Source organism: Callithrix jacchus, chromosome 1 (genome assembly GCF_049354715.1).
Source record: "Callithrix jacchus isolate 240 chromosome 1, calJac240_pri, whole genome shotgun sequence".
NCBI classification, from domain to species: Eukaryota; Metazoa; Chordata; class Mammalia; order Primates; family Cebidae; genus Callithrix; species Callithrix jacchus.
Genome location: NC_133502.1, coordinates 149,847,452 through 149,861,787, shown reverse-complemented (window position 1 = coordinate 149,861,787; position 14,336 = coordinate 149,847,452). Strand labels below are relative to the sequence as shown.

The window sequence follows — 14,336 nt, the reverse complement described above, 5'->3', positions numbered from 1 at the left end:
ATCCCAGGAGCTTTACCTGAGAAGGCACACACACCCAGTGCTGGCCCCACCCTAGCCTGAAGAGAAGCAATCTTGAAGAAAACAGCCACAGATGATGAAGGCCTGAAAGAAGTCCATTTTTTTTTTTTTTTTTTTTTTTTTTTTGGTAATACAGCTAGCAAGTGGCAGAGTCAGGACTAGGACCAGGTCTCTGGAATCCAACCACTGCTTCAGACTTGTCTAGGAACCATGATGGAAGAGTGGGCCATTGAAAGTTAAAGAATAGTCCATGTTGGCCGGGTGCAGTGGCTCACGCCTATAATCCCAGCACTTTGGGAGGCCGAGGCGGGTGGATCACGAGGTGAAGAGATAGAGACCATTCTGGTCAACATGGTGAAACCCCATCTCTACTAAAAATACAAAAAAATAGCTGGGCATGGTGGCATGTGCCTGTAATCCCAGCTACTCAGGAGGCTGAGGCAGGAGAATTGCCTGAACCCAGGAGGCAGAGGTTGCGGTGAGCCGAGATTGTGACATTGCACTCCAGCCTGGGTAACAAGAGCGAAACTCTGTCTCAAAAAAAAAAAAAAAAAAAAAAAAGAATAGTCCATGTTCCAGCAACATCTATGTTCCAGTTGGTATCTGAAAGCTAGTTAGAAATGAAGCAACTCCAGCCTCATCCCAAACCTATGGCACCAGAATCTTCATTTTAACAAGCTCCCCAAGCAATTCACTTATTGAGATAAAATTGAAATATAGGCAGAGCTTATCATTAATGCCCTCTCACCACTTCTCCCTGGGCCTTAACTCTCCACTTTCAGTCTAGTCATTTCCTATGCCTTTAGCCACCACTTCCCGCAACCACAGTCTTCATGTTACCTCCCTGGCATCCCAGAGCTCTGACCTACAAGGCACAACCCCTAGCATTGCCCATGCAAGGCAGGTTTCTACATATTGAACCTCTCCCATCAAGATTCCCCTGGACTTAATTCTACTCTCTCAGGGTGCTGCTTTCTTATTAACAGTTTTCCAAAAAAAAATTAACCTCCATTAAAATGCTTATTCGTTTTTTTATGTTAATATGTTAAGAGTTTTCTTGTGGTATGTAATATGTATTTGAAAATAAAGCCTAAGAAAAGACAGGGCATGATTCTATAATAGAAATAACCACTGTAGGCCCTGTGAGTCACAGCAGTGATTCATCCAGTCTAGCAGCTACTTGTACCTGGATCCCACTTGGCCATTTCCTTACCAGTGACTCAGGGTTCCATGGGAGTCTGAGAGCTGACTGCTTCTTGCCTTTCATGTAATTGAAATTCATCATAGCTATCTGCACTTTGCAGTCCAAAGTCAAGAGTAGTTATTCAAGGAAGGATACCAGAGAAATTAAGCTTTATGAATTACTGGTTTTAAAAAAACTGAAACAAACCTCATGTTTTTTACTGCCATCTTGCTACCACAAATATTTGTGGCATATTGGCAAATGATAACTTGTTGGTAGTTAGCTCTCAAGGTACATTATGATATTGTGGCAGCTGAACTTTGATTGGAGAAACAGCTTTCAGCTCGATTTTTATTTTATTGCCAAGATTCCATTAAGATTCCTTATCATCAACTCCTAGGAGACAATCCACATCCATCCCCAACCCTTTCTGAAGCTTCCCACTGCTGTAGAGCTGGGGGGTGCTTCATTCTGGTTAAAGTCAAATGTGGGCCTCATTGTAACTTAAATCTGATACCCCTTGGAAAAGGGGATGCATTTTAAATTGGGTATTTTACTTATTTGAAGAGTAGGATAAGAAAGCAATGGTCATTGGTACCAAAAAGGGAAACTGACCTATCAACTATGTGTGTATACATGACCCGGACAAAGCCATTCCTGTAAAGATGTGTTTCCCGCCCACTGCTGAATCTTCTGGTGTGTAGAGATGTCTTTCTCTTTTTGATTTTTTATGAATTCTAGTCATATTCTCCTCTGTTTAGAGGCCACACTGTGTTGAATTGGAACAGCCTCGCCCCTAAGAGAGGATCTAAGAGGGAAAGGACTGAGCCCACGAGGGATAGAAAAGAGTTGTTCTTTTTGCAAAATACTTGTAATTTTCTACCCTTAGAGTTGTTCTGTTTGGACAACTCTAAGGGTAGAAAATCTTTTTTTTTTCAAATTAATAAATATTCTTTCTTCTAAAAAATAAACATCTACACTTACACAATAAAAAGGACCTGAGATAGTTATCGCGTGAGAGAGAAAGAAGTATAATACAGAGTTCTTGTTCTCAAGAAACTTATACTTTAATTGGGGAGATAACACAGTGCACAAAATAGTTGCTTTTCTCGTCTTTACAAAATCCATTCCCTCTTTTTGGTCACAGCATCCTACATTTCTTCATCCCTCTTCTACTCTCACTGATTTATGTGGGGCTTACCCTACCCCTGGCTCCAGATGACACCACCCAGCTAATAGTCCATTTCCATGTAGCAATATCCAGGGATGGGCTCATGACATAGTCACAGTAAAAGCAAATTAGGCCAAGAGTTCTTCTGAAACTTTTCCTGATAGAAAATCCTTTCTTAAATGGACTTATGTCTTTCACCTTTCCAGAAAGAATTGGAAGTGGCTGAAAACAAAGAAGCTGTTGCATGTATTTTAGACAGTTATTTCTGTTTAAAACTTCTCCTTCCTTGCCCTCTTTTCAAGTGGAAGCCCTGGCCCCAACACTGTCTATGTAACCTGGTTGAAGTTACTTCAACCCTCTGAGCCTCAATTTCCTCATCTTTCATATCATAGTCATTCTGAGTGATAAAGTATAGAGAACAATGAAGGCAATGCCTAACAACAAGAAATCACTCTAATGGTATAATGAGAATGAACCTTCTCTATCCATCTTCCTATTCAATTCAGAGTGGCTCTAGCTATATTGATGGATTTAGAAGTAATGAAAGAAACTGGTAGATAAACCCACTGGAAAAATGTCATACTCTTTTATAAGAGTGTCTGTCTCCCCTGGTCTATAGTCTAGAGGTCAGTGAGAAGCCAAGACAGCTAAGTCAGCAGCTAGGTAGCCTGTGCTGCCCTTTGTGTCCAGGTTTCTGTTCCCTAAACAAAAGCCTGCTTTCAGCCTTCGTGCTTCCTTCCCATTAATGAATCATTTTCACTTTTCTCCTCTGGTCTTAAATACAGGAATGATCCAGAGAAACTAGACGCCTTCATCATGGACAAAGCCCTTCTGGATTATGAGGTGTCAATAGATGCTGACTGCAAACTTCTCACTGTGGGGAAGCCATTTGCCATAGAAGGTATTAATCAGTCTCTCTTGATTCACTTTTACTCCGGATGTGCTCAGTTTGCCAACCTAGCAAGTCACAAATGCCAAAGTCAGAAGCAAAGAGCTATTCATCTTCCCTCATTTTCTTTTTCAACTCATAAGCACTTAGCTATTAAGCTGCTGAAGTTAGGAATTTATTCTTCACCTATTCAACAAATATTTATTTACCCAATTGTTAGGGGGAGAAAATCACTGTTACCCAAATGATGTTGCTTCAGATATCTGGGAGTGGTGGCACAGTGTAAGAAATAGGGAGTTGATTTGAATTTAATCAACTGGGGTGTGTGTGTGTGTGTGTGTGTGTGTGTGTGTAAGCAGGGGGTTTTGTTGCTATGTTGCCCAAGTTTGTTTCCAATTCCTGGCCTCAAGTGATCCTCCCACCTCAACCTCCAATAAGTCAGGGAAATCTGTATTTTTTGACAGCCAAATACTGTAGCAAATCTGATGGCAAAACTAGAATGATTACATTTTACAACTGGAAGGGCCCCAATATTGATCTAATCCAATCTACTCATTTGATAAACAAAAAAGCCCAAGGACATGACATGACATTTTCATAATTGTACAATAAGATGATAATACTGGGACTGAAATCTAAAGCTCATTGTTTTTAAATAAGTGTTCTTCCACTAGTTGAAAAATAAGTAGAAAAAAAACTTATTCTAGTTTAAAGCCCTTTGGAGTCCCAGACAAAACCTTGGATCCTTGTTTGGGATCTCCGATCTTTTTCCCCACTAGCAGCAAATTTTTCCTTCTAATGTGATCACCCAATCAATCAAACTTCAGAACCAAAGAAAGATTGCTTTGTCAGTAGCTCCTTTCATTCTGAGTGATGGTCGATATATGGAGCTGACAGTTTGAACCAGTAAATTTCACATTTTCCAATTCCCAGCTTCCCTTCCCTGACAGTACCTGCTGGCTCTCAAGACAGCCATGCTCACTTCGCAGAAAACACTTTAGCTTGAAACAATCCCATGGGGGTGCCCAACTGCTATTTCCAGAAATCTGTACTTTCCTGTTTGTTAACTAGGATATCAAGACTATTCTGATTTCAATTTCCCAGCCACAGTTGGTCTCTGTCTCCTCTAAATGCGTCAGCAGATTTTTTTACCTCTGTCTTTGTTTTTGTGATAAATGAGAATGTTATAGCTGATGCTATTTCTTCATGTCTTCTCCTATCAGAAATCAGTCCCTTCTCCAGGCAAAGTGACCCCCACCTGAAGCAGGGATGGAACTCAGAAATTTCTGAGAGGCAATTAGCAGTATTGGTCTTATATTAAGACTACCATTTAAGAAAGCAAAGGCAGAAAAGAAAAAGCTAGAAAAGCAAACAACATTCAGTACATAATCCCATTTTTATGTAACAATGGGAAATTTCTCATTTTTTGTAGCATCTAGGGATGTTACATTTTATTTCTGTCCTAGATGCACTGGGTAGCTGAGGTCCCTTCTGCCATTAGGAGCTACTAACAATGAATCATATATAGAGGACCTAAGAATGAGGGGCTCCATTTTCCACCTTTATCTTCAGGGAACAACTCTATCTTGTCAAAAGACAGTGGTAGTAAGATGGCTTGTTTGCCTCTGTTGGACCCCAGTGCCAGATGCCACGCAATTAACTCCCCACTGGTTTCCTGTTTACATTTCCATCTGTGCTCCTGAGACTTAGCCTCTTGCAGTTCCCATCATCTCTAGAAATCACATTGTTTTCAAAGGAGATAGGCACAAAATGGCGAATGGAAGAGCCCTCCCTGCAAGAGAGCAGGAAGACTGCAGGTTTCAATTGAGAGTGTATTACCATCATTGTGAGGTTATTCTCAAAATGGATGGGGTACACATCAGAAAATTTAATTCAATACTGCCCTGACAATAAGTTCATACCCCAAAAACCTAACTCAATAAAACACAAAGGGAGGATACATATAAATTACACAAAGCAATGTGGTAGAAATACTAGCCAAAGTCTTGATTGCTACTTTTCTTAAAAATATGAATTTCATATATATATACATATATATATATATTTTGAGACTGAGTGTCACTCTATCATCCAGGCTGGAGTGCGGTGGCATGATCTCAGCTCACTGCAACCTCCGCCTCCCAGGTTCAAGTGATTCTCATGCTTCAACCTCCCAAATAGCTGGGATTACAGGTGTTCACCACCATGCCCAGCTAATTTTTGTATTTTTAGTAGAGACAGGGTTTCACCATTTTGGCCAGGCTGGTCTCAAACTCCTGGCCTCAAGTGATCCGCTCCCCTCAGCCTCCCAAAGTGCTGGGATTACAGGCATGAGCCACCTACCGTCTAAATAATAAAGCTCATATTTTGATAAGTTCAAGAAATTTAAATGTTACTAAAGGATAGCATATATTTTTAACAATTAAATTGAGAGAAATATGAAAATATTTCTCAATATTTCAATTATTTATTGAACTAAAATTTAATTTAAATTAATTTAAATTTAATTTAATTGACTCTCAAATTAAACTGAAAGAAATATTTTCATATTTCTCTCAATTAAATTGTTAAAAATATTATATGCTGTCCTTTAATAACATTTACATTTCTTGAACTTATTAAAATGTGAGCTTTATTATTTAGACTGCATAGGTATAAAAAAAATCATCAAAGCAGTTTATGAGCAATACTTGGCCATTTAGCTTACAAGACTCTTTTAGATGCCTACCCATAGCTTTTCACATGGTCTAGTACAATGCTAGGCATATAACATTTATGTAATAAATGATCTATTACCTATGAAATAACTAATTACATTTGAAATATATACCTAGTTCACTCACTTAGGTAGTTAATAGCTTGTGTCTATACTTTCCAAAATGTTTAAATGTACTAAGACAAGAGAAAACAGTGCAATGATTTCTTCATGTTGAATGTACCTACCATCACTCTATACAGTAGTAACACATATGTGTGACACTCAGTGTAACTACTGCTATGGTCTGAATATTTGTGCCTCCCGAAAGTTCATATGTTGAAATCTAATCCCCAAGGTGATGATATTAGGAGATGGGACCTAGTGGGAGGTGATTAGGTCATAAAGGTTCCACCCTAATAAAACGGAATTAGTTCCCCTATGAAATAGGCTCAATAAAGCTCATTCACCCTTTTCAGCATGTGAGGACCCAGCTACAAGGCACCATCTATGAACCAGAAAGCAGTCCCTCACCAGACACCAAATCTACCAGTGCTCTGCTCTTGGACTTCCCAGCATCCAGAACTATAAGAAATAAATTTCTTTTGTTTATAAGTCACTCAGTCTATGATATTTTGTTATAGAAGCCTGAACAGATGAAGCTAACTATTATCCTTCCCAGCTTCATCATTCTATATTTATTTTGACCTAAAAGGAAAATGTAAGGCAAATAAGAGACAGTGACTCCACACTGAGTTTGAAACCCTTTCAGGAGTGCTCACTTGTACCCAAGAGTATACAGGAGAGCAAACCCAAATTATCAAGGATTTGAAAGCATGCGGAGAGCCTTTGGTTGAATAAAATACCATATACCAGGGGCACAAATACATATTGTGTGCAGGGGAGAAAAAAAGAAAGTGTTGAAATAAATGAATACATGTCTCCAGTTTGTGCATTGGAGTTAGCTGACAACAAAGCTCAAACTAGGAGAAAGGGTAATGTAACTGCACAATAATGATGTGTGACCTTTCTGCTAAAGACCTTTGCCTACTTTTGAGTTTGTTCTTTTACTTGCTTTCTAATAATTATTTAATACAGTGCTTGGATCACTGGCTTTGGGGTCTGAGGGCTTGGGATAGGATAAAATTGCTGTTATTAACTGGTAAGCTATTTAATCTACTCTTCAGGTTCCTCATCTGCATAATGGGGAGATGAATAGGAAATTTGTAATAGAATTGTTGTGAGGATTAAGTAATACATATAAAGCATGTACTGTAGAAACTTGTTTGGCTCTATAAGAAGTGCTCAACAAATTATTATTACATGGTATATTGAATTAATAAATTGAGACCAATTCACCATAAAATTCTTCCAGGATAGTCTTCCTAAGTTTCAACTCTCCCACACATTTCTCTCCCCATTTTGATGTACTGAGGCTAAGGGAAACCTATTTTATAGTCTCTTTATAGTTGGGACCATTACAACATGTTCTTAACCATTGTCCCAGAGTAGCGAAATACGGTATTCCAAGGACAGACTGCAAAACTGAATAAATCTTTCTCCCTGAAGCCTTTTTAACCCTGTCTGAGATGCTATTTTCAAAATATCTCCTTTCCAACTGCAGTTCAGGAAGATTCGTTTAGTCTATGAATTTCTAACTATACATTTGCTAGCCAAAATATATTTCCACCACTCTTAGCTGAGTAAAGCTGATTTATCCATGGTTAAGAGATCAGGATTCTACTCTGAAAATTGTTCTCTTGAGCTATTAAGCTGTATCCAATTTCCAGGATGCCTGATGCCTTCATCTTTAGGGTTGAAGGATTCCATTTTGCTTCATCCATCAACCACAAAATAGTCAACCCCGTCTTTATTGCAAAACCATGTTTCTAATAATAACAAACACAACACAGGCTGCTAAGTTGAGTCAGCAATTTAAAAATCAGAATTCTTTGACCAATGAACACAAGCAAATTTGAAAAGCAACTGATAAGTGGGGACAGAAATAAAGCCCTCAAGGTTTTACTATTTTATGTTTCTGAATAAAATGGATTTTTATCTCTTTTACAAATAACTCCTCTCATCATCACATAATTTATTTTTCTATTTTTCCCTCATTCCATGTTCATAGTTTGTTTTAATTAGCTAAAAATAATTATTATTGCTAGAAATCATTAAAATATCAATATTCAATACATTAAAATAGAAATGTTAAAGGGATAGTAATCCATTTTTAGCAACCAATTGCAAATTAACCTAGACATGATCCAGTGGAGTGATTTAATATTTATTATTTCTTGTGTAACAATTTTTATAAATGTCTCTGAAACCTCAACATTTTCATTAGGGAATTTTAGTACCGAAATTCTATTCTTTGAATATGTAGATTTATCATAAGTATGAAGTTCAAAATTTAAAACTTTCTTATCATATACATTTGTCTAATCTACCAAAATATCAGGATCAAGAAACAATTCAAGATGACATCTCTCATCCTCTCCGCTGGTATCAATTTCTTGTTCCTCTGGATTTCCAGAGTTTCATCTGTCCTCCTCATTGTGCCCTAGGCATTATATTTTACCTTTTTTGAATTCAAATTAGTAACTTAATTCATTAAGTAACTTTAAGTTGGTAACTTAATTCATTAATTTTTTGAATTAAGGTGGTAACTTAATTTAAGCTGTTTTAACTTGGTAACCTCCAGAGCATATGAAGGAGTTCCTGACACAGAATAAGCACTCAATGCAGGTTTATGGAATTAATAAATGAATTCATGCACAATAAATGATTATCAAATGAAAAACAATTCTGCCATGATTAATGTAGGTTGGAATGGTTAGCTTTCAGAGGATTTTAGGAGAAACAATATAATTAGTGAGTGTTCTTGCTAGTGAATTTTCTCAGATGTAATCACGTATAAGTTAGAGCTGTTTTCACACTATTTCTACATAACGTAGAAAAGTTTATAAGTAAAATCTGACTGTGAACAATGTATATTTGTATTTACTAGAAACAAATCAACAGTTTAGATGATTGTGTTTTCTAAATGAATTATCTGGTTTAAGGGTTACATTGGTGTGCATATAGTGTTGGGGCCTGCATTAAATGGAAGGAAATAAGTATTTCTTTGATGTGGTCACATGTTGTAATGGACATGGTGAGAAGAGCATTGGTTTTAAAATCAAATAGACCTACTTTAAAATGTTGGCTTTGCCAACTACTAGCTGTGTGACCTTGGAAGTTTATTTGTTCAATCTTTAAGTCTCCAAGTAATACACACTCTGGTATCGGTTCATGTAGGGATGGATACATGTGGAATAGCACTTCGCATACAGCAGAGCTCAGTATGTCCTAGTACTAATTATTAGAATCCAAGGATGAGTTAACTGAACTGTGTGCCCCAATCTGTTGCTGTTGTTGTTGTTGCAAACTATGGATCCAGGGAGGAAAAACACATTGATATTCCACAAACCTGGCTAATCTGAACCATCATCACATTCCTACCAGATAGTAGCAAGTCCTTCCACACTTCGTTCTTATATGGTTCAGTTCTCCCTATGGCATCTATCTCAATTGTAATGTAATAATAATTATGCTGTGTATTGTTTATTATCTGTCTCCCCAGTAGAGTGTACATCCCATAACAGCAGAGATCATATCTACCTTGGTAACTGCCAAATCCTGACCACTTAACATGGTGCCTATTTACTTATTTGTTGGATAAATGAATGAATGAGTGAATAAATGAATGTGTGAGTGAGTCAGTGAATCAATGAATATTATGATATACTTGTGCCTAGTATTGTGCCTGATGTGCCAAGAAGTACTGAATAAATGTTTGTGCAGTTGAATTGGCAACTGCATTCATTATGTTTCTAAAGAAAACTGATTACTTCCTTCTAATAAATTACCCATTATATTTTAAAATGTTATTTAATAATAACATCAGCAGAATAAAAAGCTACCCATTCAAACTCTTTGGTTAACAGTTCTGCCTTTCAAACCAAAACTACTAGGCACAAAACAGGCACTCAAAATAGATCTTTGAATGGGAAAATGCTAATCATGCTTTTGACATTGTCATCATTTTCTTGACTCCCTATTGTTAAGGAACAAATAATATTATTATCAGAAAAAAATACAACCCATTAAAACTCAGGGTTTTTTCTGCATTATTTCATCTCTTTTATTGGTTATACACACATCTCAAGGCTATTTTTTTTAAGAAAAAGATTGTGTATCTGCATTTAAAAAGGAACAAAAACCAGTGTTCTTGAAATTGAGTCCTAAGATAGAATAATTATAGGAGGTATTTGTTTCTATTAAGTATCTTCAGATGCTTGGTAACCTTTTAGTATTCATCCATGAAAAAATAACTAACGATATTTTTATTTTATCTTCCTCAATCATATTGAAGCCCAAAAAAAATGTTTTTGGTTTTTGGGTTTTTTTTTTTACTATTTTGTCCAGTAGCTAAAATAAAATGTAGTTAATTAGCCTCTTTGACATGGCTCATCAAAGAGATTAACAGTATAGTAACATTTTGGAAAGCAAGTAAAGCCACACAGTGTGAGGATAGTCTAAGCTGATTAATAAAACTCTGACAACAAATTAACTCCATCTTTATGTTTCTCCCCCATTCCTTCCCCTGCCTCCCTTGCCCTGCATTACTACCTTCCATTTATCATATCCTTGTTGTTTTTTTTTAAAATCAGTATTATCACTGGCTGGGCACATGACTCATACCTGTAATCCCTTTACTCTGGGAGGCTGAGGTGGGTGGATTGCTTGAGCCCAGGAATTCAAGACCAGCTTGGGCAACATGGCGAGACCCTATGTCAACAAAAAATACAAAATTAGTCAGTCACACCGTGTGTGCCTGTGATTTCAGCTACTCAGGGGGCTGAACCAGGAGGATCACTTGAGCCCAGGAGGTCAAGGCTGCAATGAGCCGTGGTAGCACCACTGCACTCCAGCCTGAGCAACAGAGCAAGACCCTGTCTTAAAAAAGGAAAAGGATTATCACATATATATGCATATATATGTATTCCTAAAACAATATTGTGTTGTTTTGAATGTTTTAATGTTTACACAATTAATTCACACTGCAAGTAATCTTCTGGAATTTAGCTTATTCATTCAATGGCATATTACTAAGGGTCTTGCACCTAGTTTTAGTTCATACAGTTTTTATTATTAATATTCCATCTGTGCACATAGTCCACAGTTTCATTACTCATTCTCTTGTCAAAGAGCATTTGGGTTGTTTCCAATTTTTGCTATCATGAACGGTTCCTCTAAGAACATTTTTGTACACATCTCCTGGTATGCCTGTGGAGGAGATCTTTGAGAATGGACTCAGGAACAGAATTGCTGGTCTTAAAATATGTAAATGTTCAACCATACAAAATAATACCAAACTGCTTTCCAAAATGGTTGTATCGATTTTCCGTTTGTATTACAGCAAGCAATATATAATCTTGTTGATCCTCATCTTCTCTAAAAGTTGGTATTACCTCTTATTTATTTTTGGACAATTTAAGTTGGTTTTTATAAGTTCCTATTGAGGTTTTAGTTCTCATATCATATTGTTTATTTACATGGTCTTATTATGTTATTCAAAAATAAAAAATAAATTTAAAAATGTAAGAGAGGGTCATGCATTAACAGTGATAAGAGACTGTCATTAACCACAGACCATGATTAATCCGATTTTGTATATTTAAGTTTCAGAAGAGGGGTTCTGGAAGAGGTAGATAGAGAATCATAGCCCTGATAAAGACCTCAAAGATTGCCTCAAAGAAATATCTTAAATGGAAAGGCAGAAGATCTGAAAATGTTTCACTAATACACTGTGCACAGCCCATTCCTCTCCTTTTCTGACTCAATTTATCTACTCAGATATACCACTGATTTAAGGGTAATCATGACTAGGAATGTCTTTGAGTGCTTTGAAAGAACGTTGATGAAAACTCATCATACCCTTTTTTTAGGTCCGATGGCAGTAGCACACAAGTATGAACTATGGTGGTGATCTCTCAGGAAGAGTGTAAAAAATTCATCAGAGATTGTATTTTCTCCTAGGATACGGCATTGGCCTCCCACCCAACTCTCCACTGACCTCCAACATATCCGAGCTAATCAGTCAATACAAGTCACACGGGGTTATGGATGTGCTCCATGACAAGTGGTACAAGGTGGTTCCCTGTGGCAAGAGAAGCTTTGCTGTCACTGAGGTATGGAAAGACTGCTGAAATGGTGACATATTGTATAGCTTTACCTCAGAAGACACAAGGAAATGCTGTTGCTTGTGCCTCATGATCCAGGTTATTGCATTTACTAGGCTTTTACATAATATTTGGATTACTTTTTACTTTGCCCAAAAAGTGCCAAATCCTATAGGAATTTACAGGGAAGTGGGTGTGTCTTAGATTTAAATGTGATGCTATTTTGGTGAGTAAATATCTAAATTTCTACTTTTCCCCATAACCTATATCCACAAGTACAGAAGAAATGCTGTTTTTCAGCAATAGTATCTGAGACTGACATGAATTCCAGCAATAGTATCTGAGACTGACATGAACAGTGTTTGATTTAATCGTTAATTATTGGACATGATGTGTACTTCAAAATATCCTGCAAAATCTAATCAAAACTTTGCTAATTTGCCGATGGTGACCACCTAAAATCTCTGCGAATGGAGAAAAAAGACATACCTTAGAAAGTACCTCTTAGATTACAGTCATAGATTTTTAAAACTGAAAACAACCAATTCCGTTCTTTTATAGTTAGGAAAAGAATACCCAGAGATACTCAGTAGTTTCTCCAAGGCACACAAATAATCAGAATCTGTTTCTCTCTATTGCAATACTCTGGCTTTACAATGTAATTAGAAAGAAACCTACAAAATAAGGCAGAAATTGGATGATTAAAATAAGAGACTGGAAGGTATAACCAGAGCCACAGGCTCCAATATTTAAAAGAGAAGCCAAATATACCTGAACAAGGTCAGCTTGACAATTAAAAAAGACAAAAAACACCTAAAGCCAATATAATGGCTTCAAATAGTCTCTGTTTGCCAAGAACTTCCAAATTTGCAGTTCAACACAGACCCATCTTCCCAGCTCTAGACCATATATCCACCTTCCTATTTGACATCTCCACTTGAATGTCCTCCAGGCATCTCAAATTTAACTTGTCAAAAGCTGAACCCTTGATCTTCCCTCCTAAATCTACTTTTCCTCCTGTGCCTCATATCTTGGTAATGGCACCTCTGGCCATCTAGTTACTCATTCTGGAAACTGGCAGGATCCTTAATGCCTCCCACATCTCATCTTCTGCATTCATCAACAAGCCATGTCTTTTCCTCCTATAAAATATGCCTCAAATATGCCCATTTGTTGTCATCTCCACTGTTGTCACTGGAGTTCAAGCCATCATTCTTCACCTGGACCACTATAAAAGTCTCCTAACTGGTTCTCTGCTTTCACTCCTGCCCACTCAAATTTGTTTTTCACATGGCAGACCATTCTTCTGCTCAGAAGCCTGCAGTGGCTTCCCATGTTTATGGGACAAAAATCTGAAATGTTGGCATGGCCTACAATGCCCTATGGGACCTGGTCCTGTCCACCTCTCAGCCCCATCCCATGCCACTTTCCTCCTGGCTTCCCTGTACATGGTGTTGCCTCCTCTTCCTCAAATACTTTATCCTCTGACACTTGCTCAGCTGAATCCTTTCCATTATAAACTCCCAGCTGAATTCTGGGAGTCTCAGACTCTGATAATCCCAGACCAATATGAATCTTATCTCCCTTTATAATCTCATCTATCTCACATTATTTCACAGCACTGGTCATAATTTATAAATTATATTATTTTTAAACATATACTTAATTGGGTTTTTGTTTTAGTGTATCCCTTCATTAAACTGGAAGAATTTGGTGAGGGGCAAAGATTTTGTTTACGATTGTCAATGTCTCATATATAGTAGCACTCAGTAAGTGATTATAGAATAAACGAATTAGAGCAATTGGACAGCATACCTGAGAAAACATCGGGGAGCAGGAGGTAAAAGCATAAATCAGGAGTGAAAACCGAGTGAAATTGATAGCGTACTGGAACAAATAGTGTCCCCCGCCCCACCCCACCCCCCCTGCCAAATTAATGTGTACCTAGAACTTCAGAATGTGACCTTATTTGGAAACAGGGTCTTTGAAAAGGTAGTTAATGAAGTTAAAATGAGGCCATGCTGTATTTAGGTAGGCCCTAAATTCAATGATGGGTATCATGAGGAGACCCTGTGGAGAGACACACAGGGAAAAAGTCCACGTGACAACAAAGGCAGAGACTGGAGCATGCGGCAACCCTCAAAAGCTAGGAG

General features: G+C 37.5%; 1 protein-coding gene across 1 annotated transcript in view; it reads left to right on the top strand.

The window, feature by feature from the left end:
* Nucleotides 1-14,336, top strand: part of GRIN3A (glutamate ionotropic receptor NMDA type subunit 3A) — a 169,973-nt gene that overhangs the window by 116,793 nt on the left and 38,844 nt on the right. The window contains exons 5-6 of the mRNA XM_002806503.7: nt 3,158-3,273; nt 12,041-12,192. Of these exons, the coding sequence (XP_002806549.4) occupies nt 3,158-3,273; nt 12,041-12,192 (268 nt within the window). The remainder of the gene's footprint in view (nt 1-3,157; nt 3,274-12,040; nt 12,193-14,336) is intronic.